The 23,956-nt window shown below is 37.3% G+C and overlaps 1 protein-coding gene across 2 annotated transcripts in view; it reads right to left on the bottom strand.

Annotated features, from left to right (window-relative positions):
* Positions 1 to 831: 831 nt before the first annotated feature.
* Positions 832 to 23,956, bottom strand: part of TIMMDC1 (translocase of inner mitochondrial membrane domain containing 1) — a 30,256-nt gene continuing 7,131 nt past the window's right edge. Inside the window, exons 6-8 of one of the 2 annotated variants that reach the window (XM_007493731.3) lie at positions 13,973 to 14,051; positions 4,173 to 4,283; positions 832 to 1,640 (exon numbers count right to left, since the gene is read on the bottom strand). In XM_007493731.3, coding sequence (XP_007493793.2) covers positions 1,490 to 1,640; positions 4,173 to 4,283; positions 13,973 to 14,051 — 341 coding nt within the window. In that variant the 3' untranslated portion in view covers positions 832 to 1,489. The remainder of the gene's footprint in view (positions 1,641 to 4,172; positions 4,284 to 13,972; positions 14,052 to 23,956) is intronic. The other variant, XM_056793494.1, reaches the window with a different exon arrangement.

Below are 23,956 nucleotides of genomic sequence, written 5' to 3'. Positions count from 1 at the left end.
TCATCATCTGTTACTTCCCAAATTAAAATACCCTTCCCTGACCACCAATCCCCTGTGTTTTCTCCTCCCCAGAGGATTGATAAGCTTTATGAGATCAGGGATTCCTACTTTATTTGTACCCCCAGGATTTAGCAAGTTCATTTTATTCTTCTTGTTCATTAGTGCCTGACTCTCTATGACCCTATGGGTAACAGGTATCTATGGGGTTTCCTTGGCAAGGGCACTAGGAGTGGCTGTATCCAAATATCCAAGTATCCAAGGCTAGATTTGAGCTCAGGTTTTCCTGACTCCAGGCCCAGCAGCACTCTGTCCACTGAGCCACTAGCTGCATCCTTCTAGGCATATATCAAGTATTTAATATATTCTTTTTCATTTAAGGCCCTCCACAATCTGGCCCTCACCTGCTTTCCAGCTTCATTTTTTACTACTCTTCTACCTAAGCTCTATGTTCTAACCAACAGTCACTTCTCTTATATAATGGCACAAACTATCACCAGTGGCTGAATTACCCTCAATTCCCCCTCTCAGGCTTGTCTTTCTTCAATGCTCCACTTATGCACAGCCCTGTGAAGTCTCCCCCAATTCCTCTTCCATCCTTCAATTTCCAGAGTACCAAATACACTTGTATATACATGTTGTCTCTTTGCAGCAAACTTCTTGGAGGCAAGAATGCTTCATTTTTACATTTTATCTCAATATCCCTTGCAGATTAAGTTTGTTCAACTTAATTGTAGCTGATGTGACTAGAGGTGCCTTTTGTTAAATTGGTTTTCCATTTTCATCTTTAAAGTATCACTGTATCTCAGTTACATAAAACACATTAGTCAACCATGTATTTAAATAAACATTTTTATTTTTAAAAAACCTATTCAGACCTGTACTCGTTTTATGAGGCAATCATTCAATGACATAATGACCTTCCATAAGCTTTTGGCCAGCTTGTTCATTCTATTTCCTATTTTGGGGGTCCTCTTCCAACCTTCTCTTTTAGAAGAATGTTAATACATAAACAAAGATAAAAACTCAAGGAAGTCTTTGAACTTTTTCTTGCATTTGGGAAGAAAAAAAAGAATAAACTCCTTAAATTCAGAAGAAGAAAACAGATACCATGTTCAGCAGCCCAACTTTTAGTAAAGGCTCCCAGCCCCGGTCATACATCAATATTTCATGAGTCAGTGTTTACTTGATGCAAGAGTACAACATAAGCACAATGCTCATGATTAAAACTTTAGGAACTCAGAGGCAGGTGGCTCAGGAGACAGAAAGTCAGGCCTAGAGACAAGAGGTCCTGGGTTCAGTTGTGGCCTCAGACACTTCCCAGCTGTGTGACCCTGGACAAGTCACTTAACTCCCATTGCCTAGCCCTTACCACTCTTCTGCCTTGGAGCCAATACACAGTATTGACTCCAAGATGGAAGGTAAGGGTTTAAAATTAAACACTTTCGGAACATAATAATTCATCTAGATCCCTTTTTAAAAAAACACCAGCTCACTCATCTTCACTATCTGTTGTTGAAGAAGGGTTTCTAGGAAGATTTAACAGCTCTTCAATTCTCTTTACATCTTTTTCTGTTTGATTTTTCCCTAAGTTACTTTTAAACTCTTCAGTGACAGCATCAGTAACATGTAGCCTGGCCTTCCTGCAAAAAAAGAAAAAGACAGATCAAATACAAGTCCATGTCTTCACATCACACTAGAGAAAAGTGCCCTGACTCTAGTTCTTATTATAATGACACTATAAATTGTGGGTTGAAATTCATCTAGTAGGCAGATATTGCTTGTCTTACGGCATGGCTGCTCAGATACTGGTCCTTTGTCAAACTGCTTAATATGAACTCCTTAATAGCAGGTCAATTATTTCTTGGCTTTCAACTCCCTATAATCATGTTGGCTCTATCCATTCTATGATTACTGTTCTTAGCAGAAGAAAAAGAAATAAGAATTAAGTACTTCTGTTCTTAATAATTGATATTCATAATGCCAAATACACACACCAGTGGTCCTTGGGCCTTTCTGGTTTATCTTCTTTTTTCCAATACAGAACCCTTTTCTTGTCCCTACACTCCATTCGTTGAGTTCCAGTGTTTCAGAACCACTTTCTGATTGGTTTTCCTATTTTTTCTCATCTCTTCTGTGGGCTCAGTAGCAAGTACTAATTTTCCACTATTTTTATCATTTCATCTTTCTCCCAACTGGTCTTTCTACAATTGCTTTTAAATTGACTCAAGACCTCTGTGGCAGTATCTGACTGCTGATTCAAATTACTGCCCTCTTCAAATCCCTCCACTAGTCATGTACAACTTATTTTGCCCATCCTCCTTTCCAAAATTTCCTATCACTTTCTCAACAATTGATTTTTAATGATCCTAAATAAAGTAAAAAAAAAGCCAGGGAACATCTATTTTTTTCTACCTTTGTAAATCTGTGATACTGACTTATATTTGCAAATTCAAATGAAGCAGTAAAAGTATTTTTATCTGTAGCATCCCAAGCATATTCACATCTATGAATCATAAATGACTGTATGGCTACTGTATCTCCAAGCACAAGGTTTTACCAATAAGATTTGTGAATGTAACCTTGAAATGGCCATGCGGCAGACTCATTAACATGATCGGAGCCTCCTTTGCCCGGGAAATCGAGAAAACGTGGTTTGTAATCTACAGGCCCAAAAAGGTGTTACTCTCACCCCACTATCCAATCCTTATTGTCCATGCTTTGTAACGTGGTTACTACATGCTTGAGAATACTTCCCTAAAATCAGAAGAAGGCAATAAATACAGAGGTGGCGACCATGAGTATCTCTCTTGGATCTTCAATCTTCTCTAGCAATCTGTCTCTCTCCCTCTCTAAAGCCTCTCCGTAGGCTATGGCCCTTGTTGGCTTGCATTCTTTACCTTAATCTCCTCCTCTACCTCGTATTCCACTGATCCTCATATTTTCCTTCAGAGGAGATACCATAGGGGTCGCCTGCCCTATTTAAACACTGACTTGTCCGTGTCTGTCATTCTTCACCCTGGTTCTCGGTTCCCTATCTCTCCTCGGGTCCCATCACAAAGGTGAGCCCCTTCCCTTGTGGGACCCTGCTGGTCAGGGATATCCTTAAGGAACACCCCACATTATCCCCATTTTATTAATAGGAAAACTATAATTCAGAGAAGTTTAAATGGTTTACTTAGGGTTACATAATTTTTAGAATTAGGATTCTAAACCAAATCCAATATATTTTCCATATGATTCCCTACACTAGACCTTATGGCTACACAAGTCCAGTTTTTATCCTTTTTTCAAATTTTCTCAAAATTCACTTTTTGAAATAGCTTATCATTATGGCCACAAGGCCACAAATTAAAATAAATTATTTTACTGGATTTTTAAAAGAAATGGCAAAAATGTTTTTCTTTATAATACTACTAAATTCTTTCTGAGTCTCCCAAAATGTCGATTAAGTAAGATTCTCAGCATCTGGAGAAATGTAAACTCTACAATGTTACAGATATGTAATATGGAAGGGGATGGGTACTGGTTCTCCAAATCCAAGTAAAATTCACCCTTTGCCTGTGCTGATCCTTTCAAATCATGTCTTATATAACAGTGAAAAAAGAAAAGGGGAAAGCATAAAGCCAAATACATCAAGTGTGTTTTTGCTTTTCTTAACAAAGGTTCATACACACAAACAGCCTAATCGTATCAGAGAAAAATTAGTGACTATCATTTTCCCCACCTATTTTCCATTGGCATTACCTACATTTATTTCTTTTTAACCAGGTTTTTTATTTTTATGGAGGTAGGGAAATCCTGGTGAGGAACTTCCTCTACTCATGCAGGTTCACACCTCCCTGGCAAATGAATCTTAAAAGTTGTCTGGAATACTGAAAAGTTAAGGGACTTCCCAACATGTTCACAGTCAAGTGTTCGTCTAAAGGTTGGATTTCAATTCAGGTCTTCCTGTCTTCAAGGCTAGTTTCGGTTAAGCTATGCTGCTTTTCATAACAGATATAAATAAGAATATATTTTGGTTCACTTTTCATCCTTTACATTTTAAAACTAACTATATTTTAGAGTTCGGTGATATGGTAAAAATTGAAGTCTTTTTGAATGCAATAACAACATAAACAGTGGCTGACAAGAAACCCAATACTAAGGCCAACCATAACATGCTCTTTATTTACCATTCATCCAGCTTTAACTCATAGAGATCCTTCCGTGCCTTCTGTTTTCTGTCCCAAACAGTCTCTCCCTGATACTTCTCGATGGCCATGATCATGACCCCGAAAGGAACCCTGGGGTAGGACAGAGAAAAGAGCTTAGGACAGCTAAATGGGCATGTGGACACACAATCATTCAACAACCACTTTTTTGTTGTTTTGCTTCATTGTTTAGGGCTTAATAAGAGGTAATTATTATTGTTTCATCTGTTATATAAATGGGAGAAGAGGGTGAAGGGAATAAATATAATTTTATAATATACAAAAAATACTAAAAAGTACTCTAAGTCACAATTACTTAAATAATGATCTATGTGGGAATGCTTATAACTCCATAATTCTGTTCTTCCACTACAAAAAGCTGCTACTGGTATTTGAGACAGTTGAGATCACAATTTTTAATTTTAATAAATATTCCACATAAGTTTTCCAAAGTTATATGATCCAAATTGTCTCCCTCCTTTCTTCCCTCCACACCCCCAGAGCTGACAAGCAATTCGATCTAGATTAAACATGTATTATCATACAAAACATATTTCCATATTATTCATTTTACATGAATAATCTTATAAAACCAAAACATATACCCAAATGAACAAGTGATAAATCATATTTTCATCGGCATTCTGTAAAATGGAGATTTGAATCCCGGACTTCAATCCCCAGAAGTCCTTGCTCTAGTTCCCAAGATGCCCTCTAATCTCACTGAGATCCCCACCTGGGCGAGATCAAAATTTCTATTTAAACTAGCTGTAAAGCCTACTGAGCTCTCTCTTCCTGCTTCCTCTTCCAAAGACACACGTCTCTCAAGATGTAGTGTAGGTGAAATTGAATGGGCCTTTCAGCCCTCCTAGGCATGTGCTTTCTTGTTTTGTGTTTTCTTTATTTCTTAATCTTTAATAAACCTCATAAAATTATAATACTTTTTATTACTTAGAAACTCAATTTTAATCTTAACAATTCCTCATCCTAAAACCCTCAGAATTGTCCTGGATCACTGTATTGCTGAAGATCATCCCACAGTATTGCTGTTCCTGTGTACAATGTTCTCCTGGTTCTGCTTATTTCACTCTGCATCAGTTCATGTAGGTCTTTCCAGTTCTTTCTGAATTCATCCTGTTCTTCATTCCTTATAGCACAATAGTATTCCATCACCATCATATACCATAATTTGTTTAGCTATTCCCCAACTGAGAGACATTCCTTTAGTTTCCAATTCTTTGACACCACAAAAAAAGAGCGGCTATAAATATTTTTGTCCAAAAAGGTCCTTTCCTGTTTAAAAAAAAAAAAAACTTCTTTGGGATATAGACCTAGTAGTGGTATTTCTGGATCAAAAGGTATGTATTCTTTTATAACTTTCTGGGCATAATTTCAAATTGCCCTCCAGAATGGTTGGATCAGTTCACAACTCCACCAGCAATGCATTATTATTCCAATTTTGCCACATTCCTTCCAACATTTATCATTTTCCTTTACTGTCTATCATATTGCCCAATATGATAGATGTAAGGTGGTACCTCAGAGTTGTTTTAATTTGTATTTTTCTAATCAAGAGTAATTCAGAACATTTTTTCAAGACTATTGATAGCTTTGATTTCTTTGTCTGAAAACTGCCTTTGCATAGTTTTGATCATTTATCAATTGGGGAATGACTTGGATTCCTATAAATTCAATTTCTTTATATATTTGAGAAATTAGACCTTTTAAGAGAAAAATTTGTTATGAAAAAATTTTCCCTACTTCGTTGCTTCTTGTTCTAATCTTGGTTATATTGGTTTTGTTTGTACAAATCCTTTTTAATTTAATGATTTATTATAATTTATATATTTTATAATTATAAATTATGTTTATATTTATATATTCTAGTTTAAGTACATAATTTATAATCAAACACTAGATTGCTGAGGCCATTTACCCTTGATCTATTCCTCCCTCTTCTATTTCTTAGCCAGTACCAGACTGTTTTGATTACTGCTTTATAATAGTTTAAAATCTTGAACTCTTAGTTCACCATCCTTCACATTTTTTCATTAGTTCCCTAATTATTTTTGACCTTTTGTCCTTCCAGATGAACTTTATTATTTTTCTAGTTCTGTAAAAGTTTTTTGGTATTCTGATTGGTATGGCACTGAATAAGTAAATTAATTTAAGTAGGACTATCATTTTTATTCTATTAGCTCAGCTTACCCATGAGCAATTAAATGTCTTTCAAATTGTTTAGCTCTAACTTTATTTGTGTGAAAAGTATTTTGTAACTGTTCATTCCTGCATTTGTTGGAACAGGTTCCCAAGTATTTTATATTGCCTAGAGTGATTTTAAATGGAGTTTCTCTTTTCTTACTCTTGTTACTGAATTTTGTTGAAAATATATAGAAATGCTGATGATTTATTTATTTTGTGTCCTGCAACTTTGCTAATATTATTTCAAATAGTTTTTTAGTTGATTTGGTAGGATTCTCTAAATATAGCATCATATCGAAAATCCCAGCTAAATATGCCATCATATCATCAGCAAAAAGTGATGGTTTAGTTTCCTTATTACCTACTTTAACTCCTTCAAATTCTTTTTCTTCTCTAATTGTTTTCAGTAAGAAAGGGTGTTGTATTTTATCAAAGGATTTTCCTGCACCATTGAGATAATCATGTAATTTCTGTTAGTCTGATTATTGATATGGTCAATTATGCTGATGGATTTCCTAATTTTAAACCAATCTTGCATTCCTGATATAAATAATTCTTGTGATAACTTGCTATAGTCTCTTTGCTAGTATTTTATATAAGACTTTTGCATCTATGCTCATTAAGGAGATTGATCTGTAGTTTTCTTTGTTTTTAGTCTGTCTAACTTAGGTATCAGCACCATATTTATGTCATAAAAAGAATTTGGTAGGACTCCTCCTTTGCTTATTTTGACAAATAATTTATATAGTATTGAGATGAATTATTTTTTAAATGTTTGATAGAATTCACTTGTGAATCCATCTGACCCTAGGAATTTTTCCTTGGGGAGTTCATGGGTGTCTTGCTCAATTTTTTTCTGAGATGGGATTATTTAAGCATTCTATTTCTTCTTTTGTTAATCTAGGAAATTTATGTGTTTATAAATATTCATCTATTTCACCTAGATTATCAGATTTAGTGTCATATAATTCAGCAAAATAGCTCCTAACGATTGCTTTAATTTCCTCTTCATTGGAGGTGAAATCACCTTTTTCATTTTTGATACCGCGTATTTAATCCTCTTCTTTCATTTTTAAATCAAATTAACCAAATGCTCTATTTTACCTGTTTTTTTAATAGAACCAACTCATAGTCTTATTTATTAGTTTAATAGTTCTTTTACTTTCAATTTTGTTAATTTCTCCTTTTATTTTTAGGATTTCCAATTTAATCTTCACAAATTATTTTTAACTTGTTCTTTTTCTAGTTTGTTTGTTTTAGTTGCATGCCCTATTTATTGATCTGCTTTTTCTCTATTATACTGATATAAGCATTCAGGGATATAATTTTTTCCAAGAACTGCTTTGGCTGTATTCCAAAAACTTTAATATGCTATCTCCTCAATGTCATTCCCTTCAATGAAATCAGTGACCATCTCTATGATTTATTCTTTAACCCATTCATTTTGAAGAATTTGATTAGTTTCCAATTAATTTTTAATTTGCCTCTCTGTGAACCATTATTGATAATTTTTATTGCATTGTGATCTGAAAAAGTTGTATTCATTGTTTCTGCTTTTCTGCATTTGGTTGTGAAGTTTTTATGCCCTAGTACACAATGTTTGTATATGTACCATGTGCTGCTGAAAAGAGAGTATATTCCTTTTTTATCCCTATTGAATTTTCTCCAGACATCTTTTAAATCTAAATTTTCTAAAATTTCACTAACATCCTTTACTTATTTTTTTGGTTGGATTTATCTTGTTCTAATAGGGAAGGTTGATATCTCCTAATAGTATAGTTTTGTTGTCTATTTCTTCAAGCTCCTTTAGTTTCTCCTTTAAAAACTTGGATGCTATACAATTTGGTGCATATATGTTAAGGACTGATATTACTTAATTGTCCATATTACCTTTTATCAAGATGTAATTGCCTTGCTTATCTCTTCTAATCAGGTCTATTTTTGCTCTAGCTTTGTCTGAGATCATGATTGCTACTCCTGCTTTTTTTTAATCCCAGTTGAAGCACAACAGACTCTGATCCAGCCTCTTACCTTTATTCTGTGTATCTACCTACTTCAAATGTGTTTCTTGTAAACAATGTATGGTACGATTTGGGGTTTTAATCCACTCTGCCATCTGCTTCCTTTTTATGGATAAATTTATCCCATTTACATTCACAGTTATGATTACCATCTGTGTATCCCCCTCCACCTTGTCTTCCTCCATAAATCTGGCCCTTTGTCTTTTTTCATTCTTTCCCTCCACACCAGTGCTTTGCTTCTAATCATTTCCACCACTCCTCCTCCCCTTATATTACTCCCCTTCCCAGCACCATCCTTCTCATTTCCCTACTTCTCTATAGGGTGTTTTAATCACCACTCCCCAACTTTTCCCTCCCTTATATTACTCCCCCTCCCCACCATCTCCTTTCTTATCTTTCTACTTCTCTAGAGGGTAAGATAGGATTTTATACCCTAATGAATCTGACTATTCTTTCCTCTCTGAGCCAATTCCAATGAGAGTAAGGTTTAAGCATTACCCATCACCACCCTTATCCTCCCCTCCACTGTAATAAAATGCCCCTCCTCCCTCAGTGTCTCTTAATGTGATATACTTTACCCTATTTTATTTCTCTTCCCATTTGCCTTAAAGCAATCCTTTTTTCACCTCTAATTTTTTTTGCATATCATCCTAAACAACTTACCACGCCCTCTGTCTAGGTATACTTCTAACTACTATGATAAAGATAAAAATTTTTAGTGTTACCAATATCTTTCCATATAGGAATATAAACAATTCAACCTTATTGAGGCCCTTAAATGTTTTCTCTCTCTTATTCACCTTATTATACTTTTTTTGAATCTTGTATTTGGGCATCAAATTTACTGTTTAAGTCTGGTCTTTTCTTCAGGAATGATTAGAAATCTTCTATTTTATTAAATGGCCATACTTTCCCCTGAAAGAATATATAGTCAATTTCGATGTATGGATGATTCTTGGTTGTAAATGTCGTTTCCTTCCCTTCTGGAATATCATATTCTAAGCCTTCTAGTCCTTCAATGTGAATGTTGCCAAATCCCATGTAATACTGATTGGGACTCCATGATATTTAAATTTTCTTTCTGGCTGTTTGCAGTACTTTTTCTTTGGCTTGGGAACTCTTGAATTTGGCTATAACATTCCTAGAAGTTGTCATTTAGGGATACATTAATCTGTGGATTCTTCCAATTTCTATTTTACCCTCTTGTTAAAGAATATTGGGGCAGTTCTCTTGGATAATTTCTTATAATATTATATCAAAGCTTTTTTTAAATCATGACTTTCAGGAAATCCAATAATTCTTAAATTGTCTCTCTTGGATCTATTTTCCAGTCCATTTGTTTTTTCAATGAGATCTCATTTTCTTCTTTTATTCATTTGATTTTGTTTTATTGTTTCTTGATGTCTTATGAAGTTATTATCTATTTGCCCCAATTACAATTTTTAAAGAATGATTTTCTTCCATAACCTTTTTAATCCTCCTTTTCATTTTGGTCCATTTTACTTTTCATGGCACTCTTTTTTTCATTAGATTTTTGTGCCTTTTTCCAGTTGACCAATTTGCTTTTTAAGCTGTTGGGTTTTTTTTTTGCATTACTTTCATTTATTTTCCCCAGTTTTCTTCCATCTGTCTTATCTGAATTTTTAATTCCTTTTTGGGTTCTTCCAGCACATGAGACAAATTCTCATTTTTCTTTGAAGTTTACATGTGGTTGCTTGGCTCTCACTGTCCCAATTGATTCTGTGCCTTGCTCTTTGCCTCCAAAGAAACCTATGTGTTTCTTTTGCTTTTTGTTCATTTTTCTAGCCTTTTTTGCCTGGGAATTCTGAAAGCTGCTGATTCTGTCTCCTCTGTTAATGGCTTGCAGGACTCAGCACTCCTAAGCTATTTTGCCCTGGGGCTAAGGGCTTCATGATAGCACCAGCTTGAAAGGGTTAAGTGGAACTTAATGTGGGCTGGTGCCAGAACCTAGGACATCAAAGGATGGGTGTGGGGTGCCATGTTGCTGGTGTAAGCAAGTTCCTGGGATCCCAAAAAGTTGGTCTATGCCTGGTCTCGGAACCTGGCTCAGTAGGTTAGCGGCAGGTTGTGGGGAAGAAGGGGGCATTGGTCAGCATTCCTGTGTTTTTGTGTGCCATTTTGCTTCTGGTTCCCCCTTATCCCATGAAAATGAACTCTCTGCCTCCCTTTCAAGTTGTGTTTAGCAGGCAAGTCTCCTCACCCTGTCTTGTTTGTTTCTGATTCTTGTCTTTTTGAAGTGCTTTTTAAAGATTGGTTTGGAAGGATTCTCAGAGTGGTTTTCAGTTTTTCACTGCTACTAAGCTATCATCTTAGCTTCACCCAAAAGAGATCACAATCAAATAAAGAAAAACTAATAAAATAGCTTCCTATAGAATGGAAATAACAAAGAAAGTCAGGGAATTCTCTGACAGGTAAAAGACATTACACCCAGAAACAAGCTTTAAGATTCATTCTGACAGGAGAAAAATAAACCAGAATAATTCATAGAAATACGTATTTCTTGAGGTACACTGATGAACAGTTGTCTTAGGTTGATGGTGGTTAATGGCCTCATCAAATGTAGAACTGGACTAGTACACTGAGCCACACCAAGCACTTTAGTCAGACACTACCTTGCACTGACTGGTTCTGTTATGTCTTATTGGTCTAGATAAACCAAATGCTTCTCAAAAGCAGGGTCTAGGGTTTATTTGGTTTATTTTTCCTTTCTATATCTTTTGTGCCCATAAGTCTTTTTTTTTTACATATTAAGCAACCAATCATAAATGTATATTAAATAAAGTATTCAAAAGAAGCTTGGATAATCACCTATCAAGGATGCTATAGAAAATATTTTTGGAGGGTACTGTTTCAGAGGCTGGATGAACTAACACTAAGGTCTTAGACCAGTGATGGGGCACCTTTTAGAGACTGAGTGCTATCCTCCCCACCCCACCCTGTAAAAAATATCATTATTTAAATTGCAAAGTTTAAATTCCTTTTAGAAGAATTTTAGGTAAAGAAAGATGCTACTTCCCTGAATCCAGAAACTGAACTGTTGGAGAAGACACCATGAAGAAGCCTCCAGACTACAAGCTGCACAAAAATGAACTTCGGGTGTAGTTGATTGAACATTTATTTGTATGTATACTTTCATGCCAAAGGGGACTGCCCCCTAACTGGCTTTTTGTCAATGCATCCAGCAATTATTGGTTTTGGGTTTTTTTTCCCCCTCATCCTCAAATTATTGTAATCTTTAAGTTGATTGTTTTCATGATCCTTTTTGGCAAAACTTCTTTCCCCAATAATGATCAAACGGAGACATGTAAAAATATACTCGAATCCAGGACCTTCAATTCCCAGAAGCTCTTGCTCCACTTCCCCAGAATGCTTTGTAATCTCACTGAATTCTCACATGGGCTGAGATCGAGAAGGTATTTAACCTGATTGCAAAGGCTTTTGTGGCTCTTTTGGACTTCGGTTTTGGAGCAGACGCATCTCTATCATGATGTGAAGTTATCTTGTCTAGGCCTCTGGCCTAGGCACGTATTTTTCTTATTCTGTATTTTCTTTAATCCTTAACCTTTAATAAACCTCTAAAAAATATAATATTCCTTGCAGAGAGAAACTAATTTCTACCTGCCTCAGTCTCCCCTAAATTTTTAACTGTTACAACCCCCACCAAGTACCAGGCATACCCCTCACAGGGAAGTAAGAAAGCACTCACATTGGGCTCCTGGAAAGAGGAATGGGTGATATGAAAAAATGTCCTCAGGCATGGTGGAGAGGGGGAGGGGAGTGGCCCGAGTGTTCTTCTTCCCACCAACTCTCCATCTATGAATTGACCACCTTACCTGCTGTGCACTCCCATTGGACTGCTGGGCAGATGAAGTGAAAAAATTTCATCAGGCACAGTGGAGAGGGGGAGAAGAGCAGCTCCGCCTTAGTCCCTCTACCTTTCTAATAACGAACTCTGGGGGTGGGAGGTGAGGAGGGAAGGTAGCCATGTGCCCACAGAAAGCTCTCTGCATGCCATCTTTGGCACCCATGCCATAGGTTTACCATCACTGCCGTAGACAATTCTAAACAGAATAATTTTATGAATCTATAAATGTCCAAGATTATAATGCCATTTGGCAAGTATTAGTTGGATTTTCAAAGTATTCTCAAAATCTAGGAAATTCCAAAAGGCTTTGCATAGTTTTAAGTTACTAAATCTTAAAATTTCATTAAGAGGGGCAGTTAAGTGGCTCAATGGAGCCTAGAGGCCTGGGTTCAGAAGGACCTGGGTTCAAATCCAACCTCAGATATTTCCTAGCTGTGTGACCCTGGGCAAGTCACTTAACCCTGTTTGCTTAGCCCTTGCCATTCTGTCTTAGAGCTGTTACTAAGACAGAAAGTAAGTAATTATTTTATATTGGAATTTGGGGATCCCTTGAATTCATATCTCAAAAAAATATTATATCAGTGCATAATTAGAGTGTGATGTTCATAACAATTTTAATTTGTTGGCTTTCACAAAACTTTAAGTAATAAAATACTGGCTCTTTGAAAAGATCATAGACTTAGAATTGAAAGGGGCTTTACAGGTTCTCTCAAACAACCCTCTCATTTTGAAGATGAGATAATTCAGACATATTGGCACTAAACCCAGATCCTGTTCTGATTCTAAATCCAGCACTATTTCCATCTGACCACAGTGAAAGCAGATTGTGATTTTGCAGTCCAGATTTTCTTTAGTATTCTTCTACATTTATGCAAATAGCTCCAATCTGCTCCAATTCAGACTGGTACTTGTTTATGTCTATGTGGTTTTATTTTATCTAACAGACAATAATTATGTCTTTGAAGAAGTAAATTTAACTAAAGTTTGATTGAAGAAGGAAGTAGTTTTTTTCTGAATCTAACAGAAAGTAACTTCCATCTGACAATTATTACACAATCTAATAAAAATAGCTTTTGTCACACATTTGAACAAACTTTATCCTACTAGTTTGGCAGCTACCATTCTTCAAAAATAAAACAAAAATTAATTTAAAGGATGTTATTTCTTTTCCTATGTCCAAACTAAAAACCATTTAGTTCAAACTCTGTTTCTACTTGTTTCAATAGTCAGTGGTATTTAAATATAAATCACTTAAAAAAAAACCCATACCTTAAACTCAATACCAAGTATTGGTTCCAAAACAGAAGAGTGGTAAGGGCTAAGCAAATGACATTAAGTGACTTGCCACACAGCAATCAAGTATCTAAAGTCAGATTTGAACCTAGAATCTCCCACCTCTAGACCTGGCTCTCTATCCACTGAGCCACCTAACTACCTCTAAATATGAATCACTTCCATCACTGTCAAGAGAAGAAACGGAGGTAAAAAAAACCAGATTGAATTAGTATTATCATTTTGTGCCTAAGCATATAGCTTAAAAGTGACTCTATCGCTCTAAGAGTCATGATCTTCTAATGATCTAAGGATTTAATTTTTATTTGGGGGAAATATATCATAATTTGACACATTAACTAAAATTATGCTAATTTGGACACAAACCATGTAAAACCTACCCCAGAATGGCTCCAAACAAACCACCAGCCAGCATACTACTCAGACCCAAGTAAAATCTGAAAAGACCTCCAGTAGCAGCTATTAAAAAGCAGAAAAGAAAGGCAGATTTTACATTAAACATTAGAATTAAAGGTCTCTGTCATCTCACACATTTTTTTTCACATTTTTTTCCTGCTAAAATGGGCTCAGACCTATTTCCATATTATTGATAATGACACATGTAAAACCCAGTGGAATTGTGTGTCAGCTACGAGAAGGGGGGGAGGGGGAAAGGAAAGAACATGAATCTTATAACCATAGCAAAATGTGCCTTCCTCTTCTCACCTATACTATTCTCAGATGACCTAATTTATCTCTCTCCACATCAAAAGACAAATGAAAAAAACCACCCCAAAACTCCTCCCTGCCTTGATTCATTCTCTCCTTCTCCTTTATGGTCTCGGAGAATGAGGAGGCCATTCTCTGTCCCAAGACTAATCCATTCCTCTGTGATTTTGGTCCAAAATTCCTCTCGTCCTCTCCAGAATATTCCACTGCAAAATTACATAGATACTGAAAACTGTCAGAGAACTTAGAGAATATCTAGTCTAAAACCATCAATTATCCTCATTCTCTCTTAGCTGCAGTTCTTATTTATGGTTTAGTCATGTCTGACTTTTCATGGACCACAGTGTCAAGAGTTTTCTTGGTAGATACTAGAGTGATTTACCATTTCCTTCTCCAGTGGATTAAGGCACAGAGATTAAGTGACTTGCCTGGGGTCACACAGCTAGTATCTCATGTTGGATTTGAACTCAGACAATAGCTGAGACCAGATTTGAACTTGGATGTTCCTAACTCCAGACTCAGTGCTCTATCCACTGATCCACCTTGCTGCCTCTTTTTAACTTTGATACTGGTTTTTTCTTCTGCCTGCAGATATGCTCAGGTCTCTCCTATCATTAAAAAATAGATAAACCTTTCCTCATTTATATTCCCTTCTCAGTATCTTTTTTCTCTTCCCCCTTCATGCCAAATTTCTAGAAAAAACAATCTAACCATTAATGTGGAATGGCTCAACAAAACTGTGGTAGATTCACATAATTGGATATTATTACAACATAAAAAATGATGACTGAAGAATTCAGAGAAACATGTGAAGACATGTATGAATAATGCATAAGGGCAAGCAGATCCAGGAAAACAACATATAATTGCAATAAATGTAAGTAAAATCTTAAATGAAGTTGAATACTACATAATTGTCATTTCTAATATGATGCCTGAGAAGAGATAAAGGAATTTCCCTCCCTCCTTCTTTTGGAAGTAGGGATACAAAAGGTTGCATGTATTTTAGATGGGGTCACTGTGTATGTGGTTGTGCTTAACTGTTCTCTTTGTCACAAGGAAAAGCTGACTGGGACAGAGAAGTGCCAAGCAAATGAAGAAAACAGAAAGGAGTTCTGGATACAATGAAAAAATACTATGAATAAAAGGAATTGAAGAAGTTTCCAGAAGGAAATAATCCTGAAAATAATGGCAACTGGCCCTCCAGATATAAGAATGGAATTACCACAAGAATGCCCAGAATGATAAGGAAGTTAAATAAGAAAATGAAAGAAAGATACAAGAGACTTGTCTCTTCACAAAGAGATGATAGAACTAAGGTATAGAATGAGATTTATGTTTTCAGAAATGGCCAATGTGGTGATTTATAGTGTTTAAATCTACTTTGTTATGATGAAGGGCTTCTATAAAGAATGAAGGAAAATTTAGTGAATAGTGAAAGAGACAAAAAAAAAAGAACATCAAGAAAATATTTAAAATACACAAAAGACAAAAGAAGGTTCAGAAACAAATTGTAGAGCTCAAAGCTCAAAACTCCATTGAGCAAAGATCTGGAGACATGGAAGGCAAAAAACCTGACACCCTATTAAGGACAACCTGGAGCCATAAAGCAGCTTTAGTCTGTTACGTATCTCAAATTTTCACCCCAAGGCCCACTGCCTCAAGCTCCCCCCTCCCTCTCACCCTGAAAAATCACTGATGTATGTATTTCCTTGGGAATCTAAGCTAGGTAGTTACATGCTGATTTATGATCTCTAGAAAACACTATGTAGACTTGATGATGTAAATTAGATTACACTGCACCACTTTATCATTTTTTTAAATTTACATTCATTATGTAAGTAGAAACTTGTGCAAAATCCCCAACTTGCTTTCTCCCCCTATAAAAGTAGATGTAACTTTTAATAAAGTACTTTCGGTTGCTCTCAGCTCTCTAGACCTCCTGATCCCACACAGGCATTTCATCTCATCCTTTCTACACCTCATTCTTCTTACCACTCTGAGACCTCTTGACAGCAAATCACAAACAGGGCAATTTGGTTCCCACCAAAAGTTGAAACTGTTATGTCAAGGTCAGGGATCAGATTTGCGATTTCACTGGCATGGAGAACTCCCAGAAGAAATTCCCTCCAAATGCATTTTGGCACCTTCTCTACAATTTACAATCTTAGTTGCCTAGGCTACTGAAGGGGACTCATGCTGGGTTTACCAGCTAGAATAGGTTAGAGCAATCCTCCTAATCACTCCTCCTCCCTTTTCCCCCCTTTTCTCTTTTCTGCACATTTGCTACATAGAACAGGTCAAGAAGTACTCAGTCAAGAACAACACCCCAACCACTCTTCATTGCATGTCCCGTCCCCTACCACCACCACCTCTCCCCTCAGCCACATAGGCTAAATCTACCCTGCAACTTGGCTTGGTGTGTACATGGCTGATTGGGTTTTGAGAGGTGTGCAAACAGGGTCAGGATTAGATTGAGGAAGGTGATCATGAGCCAGGGGGAGGACAGGATTGAGTGTTTAGATTGTGCATGAGACAGGCAGTTTTCAGCCAAAGAAATCAAAACTATTAATAAGCACATGAAGAAGTGCTCCACATCTCTTATAATCAGAGAGATGCAAATCAAAACAACTCTGAGGTATCACCTCACACCTAGCAGATTGGCTAACATGACAGCTATGGAAAGTAATGAATGCTGGAGGGGATGTGGCAAAGTAGGGACACTAATTCATTGCTGGTGGAGTTGTGAACTGATCCAACCATTCTGGAGGGCAATTTGGAACTATGCCCAAAGGGTGATAAGGAACTGTCTGCCCTTTGATCCAGCCATAGCACTGCTGGGTCTGTACCCCAAAGAGATAATGGAGAAAAAGACTTGTACAAGAATATTCATAGCTGCACTCTTTGTGGTGGCCAAAAATTGGAAAATGATGGGATGCCCTTCAATTGGAGAATGGCTGAACAAATTGTGGTATATGTTGGTGGTGGAATACTATTGTGCTAAAAGGAATAATAAACTGGAGGAATTCCATGGAGACTGGAACGACCTCCAGGAAGTGATGCAGAGTGAGAGGAGTAGAACCAGGAGAACATTGTACACAGAGGCTGATACATTGTGGTACAATCGAAGGTAATGGACGTCTCCATTAGTATCAATGCAGTTTCCCTGAACAATCTGCAGGGATCTAAAAAAAAATACTACCCACAAGCAGAGGATAAACTGTGGGAGTAAAAACACCGAGGAAAAGCAACTGCTTGACTACAGGGGTGGAGGGGATATGACTGAGGAGAGACTCTAAATGAACACTCTAATGCAAATACCAACAACATGGAAATGGGTTTGAATCAAGAACACATGTGATACCCAGTAGAATCGCGTGTGGGCTATGGGAGAGGTGGTGGGAGGGTGGGGAAGGAAGAAAAGAAAATGATCTTTGTTTCCAATGAATAATGTTTGGAAATGACCAAATAAAAATTAAAAAAAAAAAAGGATCCATAACAATTAAAAAAAAAAAGATTGTGCATGAGGAAAATTCTACCCCTGAAACTATACTTAAATACCTGCCTCAAGTTCAGCAGGTAACTCCCAACTGAGTTATATCGTGGTTGCAGAGGCCCTCTTCCAGAAGTAAAATAAAACCAGCTTGCTGCTTTGTAACTCAGAGTCTTGGGGTTTGTTTGTTTTTTTATTTTGAGTCAGTGGGCTCGCATCCCACTCACTCCTGAGAAGTCAAGTTACTTGCCCCAGTGTCATATAGCTAATATATAACAGAGGCAAGACTTAAACCCAGGTCTTCATGACTATCCATTACAGTATACTGCTTTTAAAACAAAATTTTGGAAAGCATGTTTAAAAGTTCATTTTCACATACTATCCTATTTTTATTCTGAACTTTTTATCCATGAACATGAAATGATCATGTCTAGTTGACAATTAAATTCATAATAAAAAAGAAAAAGTTTTTTAAAAGATATAAGGAAGGAAACTGAGCTTCTAAAAAAACCCAAAGCAACTGGCTTGAACGAGGAACTTGGAGACAACCTAAAAATCACTGGCTTCCCACAAAAACATGAGGAGAAAAAGCCCCTGAAGCCATTTTTCAGAAAATCATACAAGAAAAGTAATAGTACCAGAAGAGCCAGAAGTCCTGGAATGAGAAGGCAAAGGGTCAGGAAGCACTTCAACTTAGATTTTTCCTAACTGTATCCAGCACTCTATCCCCTATGCTACACTACACCTCAAAAATCAGGAACTATACAAAACAAGAAGGAATCTGTGATCTCATCAGTGTTGGTAACATCCAAAGATACAGATTATCACCAATTCACCACCTAATTTCAGGCTTTCATCACCTCTCACCCCAACTATTACAACAGCCTCCTGATTGGTCTCTATTGCTCAAGATTCACCCCACTCCACTTCATCTGCCACTCAGACATCAAAGTGATTTTCCTAAAGTGCAAGCCTGATTGTGTCAGCTCCTACTTGATAAACTCTATTATCTTCTTCTAGGATAAAATAAAATCATCTGTTTAGCATTTAAAGTTCAACACAACTTGGCCCTATCCTACCTTTCCAGTCTTATCCTCTCCCTACACTCTACAATCCAGTCAAACTGTCCTTCTTGCTGCTACCCACACACAACACTCTCACATACCATCTCCCCACTTTCTACTGGTTGCCCCCCATCCCTACAATGCACTCCCCTCCTCACTTCTGCCTCTAGGTTACTTCAAAGATCTTCTGCAGGAGGCCTTTCCTGGTCAACCCCACTGTCCAATGGATAGGGCCTTCCCTTCCAAGGTTACCCTTTACCTGTCCTACATATATGTATTTTGTATATACCTGAATCTATGCAAAATGTCTCTCCCATTAGAATACAAGTTCCTTGAGGGTAAGGCCTTTCATCACTGTCTTTGTATCACTAGTGTCTCAGTAGCTTAGGGTTTGTTTCTTATCCCATGTGACTTTTATTCAGGTACCCATATAAACTCTCTAGAGGGGACTACCAAAGTGCCAGGAACATTCCTAGAATGCAGGCTATGTTAGCCTCTACTCTCAATACTTGCCTGGTCTACTTCCTTTAACAGTCTTCCAATTCTCTTTATGCTGCCTCCTTGGCACAATTCTTCATTAATAATATCCTGAAGGCTATTCATGCCCTTCATTGACTTTTGGATGACCCCTGAAACTTATTCTTCATAGACTGTGGCATTTTATGACTTGCAGCCATAGGGTATCATCTGAAGAATTTTTAAGTCTATCTTGAAGTTCTCACTATAATTGAAAGCTGAAGACAAAGGGAAATTGCAACTGAATAAAAAGATGGCTGATAGGTTTTCCTTGATAAGATAAATAAAGGTGTTGACAGAATTAGTTTTTAATCACATATCCAAAAATAAGAAACATAATTTCATTGGTCATTATGTATTGTCAGTCAGGTAAGCATTTGCAAATCCCCACCCCAAAAGATGATTGTAACTCTTAGCCATTATCTGTTGCAGAAGATCAAAAGGTGGCAAAATTCTACAAAGAATCTGAAAAGACTGTCCAAATTAAACTAACCCTTATGGGAAAATGCAAAAACTGTTAGAAAAAAAGGGCTCAGAAGTAAATAACTCACACTATTACATAAACAGTAAGATATGGTTCACAGAGTTCTTTCTTCACAACAATCCTCAAAGTGCATTATCTAGATTTTATAGCTAAGGAAATTGAGGTTTATGAAATTATAAGTGACTGGCCCTTGACTATAACTAAAAATTAGAGAGGATTTATGCTGACATATCTCAAATCCAAGTCCAGCACTGTCTCCCTTATGTCCCCCTGATAACTCAGATACTGTTATAATGTTTGCAAAATGTTTGTCAAAAGATCACTTGAGGTTATAAAGAAATAGAGATGATATACTAACCGTACATTCTAATAAAAGATGCTGCACTGACAATTAAGAAAACAGAGATCAAGGAGCAGAACCAGGAGAACATTATATACAGAGACTGATACACTGTGGTGCAATTGAATGTAATGAACTTCTCCATTAGTGGCAATGCAGTGATCCAGAACTCAGAGGGATTTATGAGAAAGAGCACTATCCACATTCAGAGAAAACACTGTGAAAGTAGAAACACTATCCACATTCAGAGGAAACACTGTGGAAGTAGAAACACAGAAGAAAAGCAACTGCTTGATTACATGGGTCAATGGGGATATGATTAGGGATGTAGACTCTAAATGATCACCCCAGTGCAAACATCAATAATATGGAAATAGGTTTGATTCAAGGACACATGAAAAACCCACAGGATTTGTGCATTGGCTACGGGAAGGGGTGAGGGGAGGGGAAGGAAAGAATATGATTCTTGTAACTAAGGGAAAATGTCCTAAATTGACTAATTAAATAAAATTTTTAAAAAAGAAAAGAAAACTTAGATTAAAGACAGCGTGGATGGGTTTGTATAGCTTATGTGTCACAAAGGAGAGTTTTTAAATTGTTTTGTTTTATTTTGGGAGGCTTTGGGAAAGAGAAAAAGGGGAAGAATGAATAACAATAATGCCAAAGGAAGAAAAGAAAGTAAAGGTGGGGGTCACTGAAGCATTTTTAAAAATACATAGGGAGTCCAATATTCTGGAGAATAATCTGGAAATATGCCCAAAGAGCTATAAAATTGTGCATAATCTTTGACCCAACAATACCACTACCAGGTCTGAGCCCAGAGATCAAAGAAAAGGGGAAAGGATCTATTTATACAAAAATATTCATAGCAGCTCTTTTTTTAAGTGGAAAGAATAGAAAAAATTAAAGGGAAGCACATCAATTGGGAAATGGCTGAGCAAGCTATGATACACAATTATGATGGAATACTACTTGAGAAGACTTAAATGAACTAAGGCAAAGTGAAGAAAGCAGAACCAGGAAGTCACTGTATACAGAAAGATCAACTATGAAAGACTGAGTTACTCTGATAAATATAATGATCTGAGACAATTCCAAAGGGCACATGATGAAAAATGCTATCTCCAACTCCTGAGAGAGAAATGATGAATTCGAGTGCAGACTGAAGCATGCCTTTTTTCACTTTTTTCATTTCTCACTTTGTGTGGATTTTTTTAAACAAACATGGCTAAATTTGAATACATTTTACATGTCTTTACATGTATAACTAACTGATATATCACTTGTCTTCTCAATAAGTGGCGGAAGAGCAGGATGGAGAGAATTTGGAACTCAAAAACTTTTTTAATAAATGAAAAAAATTTTAATAGATAAAGGGAACAGAAGCAAGGGCAGAAGGAGAGGCTGTCTAAACTTGACAAACAGCAGATAACATGAACATTTACATATAGAAAAAAGAAGATATCCTGTTGATCACCCTCTTCTAGGTACCCTCTCCTCTTTAGGTTATCATGTCACTGTAGGACTGCCCTTTCTCAGGATCCCTTGTTGTATCTTCACCCAGGTCCCACTCCCTAGAGTATCTCTCAAAGCTCTGTCTTGGGCCTACTTCTCTCTTTTTACTCTATACTATCTTGCTTGGTGAATTTATCAGCTCTCATGGGTTCAAGTATCATCTCCCTGTAGATCATTCCCAAATTTATATATCCAGCCCTAACCTTCTCCTGAGGTCTGTCTCACAGCACCAAATGCCACTTAGATATCCTGAAGGTCCAGAGGCATCTCAGACGCAACATATCTAAAAGAGAACTCATTAATTTCTCCCCCAATTCTATTATTATCAAGGTCAACACCATTCCCCCAGGTAACCAGGCTCATAACTTTAGTGTCACCCTTAACTCTTCTCATGAATTCACCAGACATATCCAATCTGTTGCCAAGCCTTGCTATTTCTCCTTTCACAATGTCTCCTGTATATCAATGTCTCCTGTATATGTACCCTTCTCCCTACTCTCACAGCTACCACTCTGGTACCGACCCTCATTATCTCTCCCGGGGACTATTAATCTATTAATCTCTCTCCACTCTAATCCATCCTCCATTTAGCTGCCAAAGTGATTTTCTAAAATCTGACCGTGTCACACACCACCTTTTAAGAAATTCCAGTGGCTCACAATTATTACCTCAAGAATCAAATATAAAATCCATTGTTTGGCTTTGTTAAAGCCCTCTGTTACCTGGCCCCTTACTCTCTTTCAGGTCTTCTTATACTATATACCCTTCATGCTCTCCAGAATAAAGCAACACTGGCCTTCATCCTGTTCTTCACATTTGATACAATCCATCTCCAAAGTACCTTTTCACTGGATGTCTGTGGGATGCTCCCCTTTCTCACCTCTTCCTGCTGGCTTCCCTGGCTTCCTTCAAAACTCAGTTCAAATCCCACCTTCTGCAGGAGGTCTTTCCTATACTCCCACTGTTAGTGCCTTCCCTCTGGGATAACCTTCCATTTTCATTGTATATATCTTCAAAATACAATTTTTTTCCATGTGTATAAATGGAGATTTTATGCCTTTGGACATCATCCCCCAGAAGTCCCTAGCATTTCCCAAAATTCCCTTTTCCTGGGTTCTGGTGTTTTGCATGACTGTATTTAAGTGATGGTAACTCCTCCCTCTTTCTCTCTTTGACCTGTGACCGGGCTGAGTTCAGGCAGTTCTTTTGCTTAGTTATTATTAATAAAATTTTATAAAATATACTTAGTTGATTATTAATTTTTAAAACCCACACGTCTCCCCCATTAGAGCATAAGCTCCTTGAGGCCAGAGATAGTGTTTTTGCTTTTCTTGTAGACAAGAACTTTGCACTCTACAATCTAGGCAATATGGCCTTCTTATTGCAACTTATCAACATTATTCCACCTCCCAGCTCCATGCCTAGAATGCCTTTGCTGCTCACCAGACTTTAGAATCCCTAGTCTCCTTTGTGGAAATTCACTAGATCCTGATCAATTAAGGCCTATCTGCCCTTCTATGAGACTGAGATTGAGTAAGCCTCAGGGACCACTTTTGTTCACTCACAGATGCCATTACCTTTTGAACTGAGCCTGAACTATTGCAGCTGCAACCCTGGAACTCTCTTAAATCAACTCCAATCAGCTAGGATCCCCCAAATCCCTTAGTATGGTCTGTGGCTACAAAGACTGAACCATTATCTCACACCTGGGTTCCCAGGAGATAAGAAAGGTGGGTGGAGTCACAGCTCCAGCCAATCATTTGGTATTCATTTATAGATCTGTTTGCTTTATATTTGTCTGCTACGGAAGGATCCTATGCCAGACGAGGCAATGAGTACTTCTAATGCTTCAGGATCAGGTTGTTCCCATGCATTTAAATCCCTAATAAAGACAACTCCACCAGCATCGAAGTCCTGGTCCTCAAAACCCAGCTACGATGGTCTGGACACGTCATCCGCATGGACCCACAGCGAATACCAAGACAGGTATTCTACGGTGAACTGTCAGCTGGACTCAGGAAACAAGGCCGACCAAAGAAAAGATTCAAGGATCAGCTAAAGTTAAACTTGAAGTGGGCTGGCATGACACCAAAGCAACTAGAACTCGCTGCCTCTTCAGAAGCAGCTGGCGAACCCACAATCACCATGCCGCCACCACCTTTGAAGATGAGCAACGTCGACGTCTTGCCGCTGCGCGTGAACGCCGACACCAGGCCACAGCCACACCTCCCGTAACAACTGGCG

This window comes from Monodelphis domestica, chromosome 4 (assembly GCF_027887165.1).
Source record: "Monodelphis domestica isolate mMonDom1 chromosome 4, mMonDom1.pri, whole genome shotgun sequence".
Lineage (NCBI taxonomy): Eukaryota > Metazoa > Chordata > Mammalia > Didelphimorphia > Didelphidae > Monodelphis > Monodelphis domestica.
The sequence above is the reverse complement of the archived record's forward strand: the minus strand, read 5'-3'. Positions and strand labels throughout refer to the sequence as shown.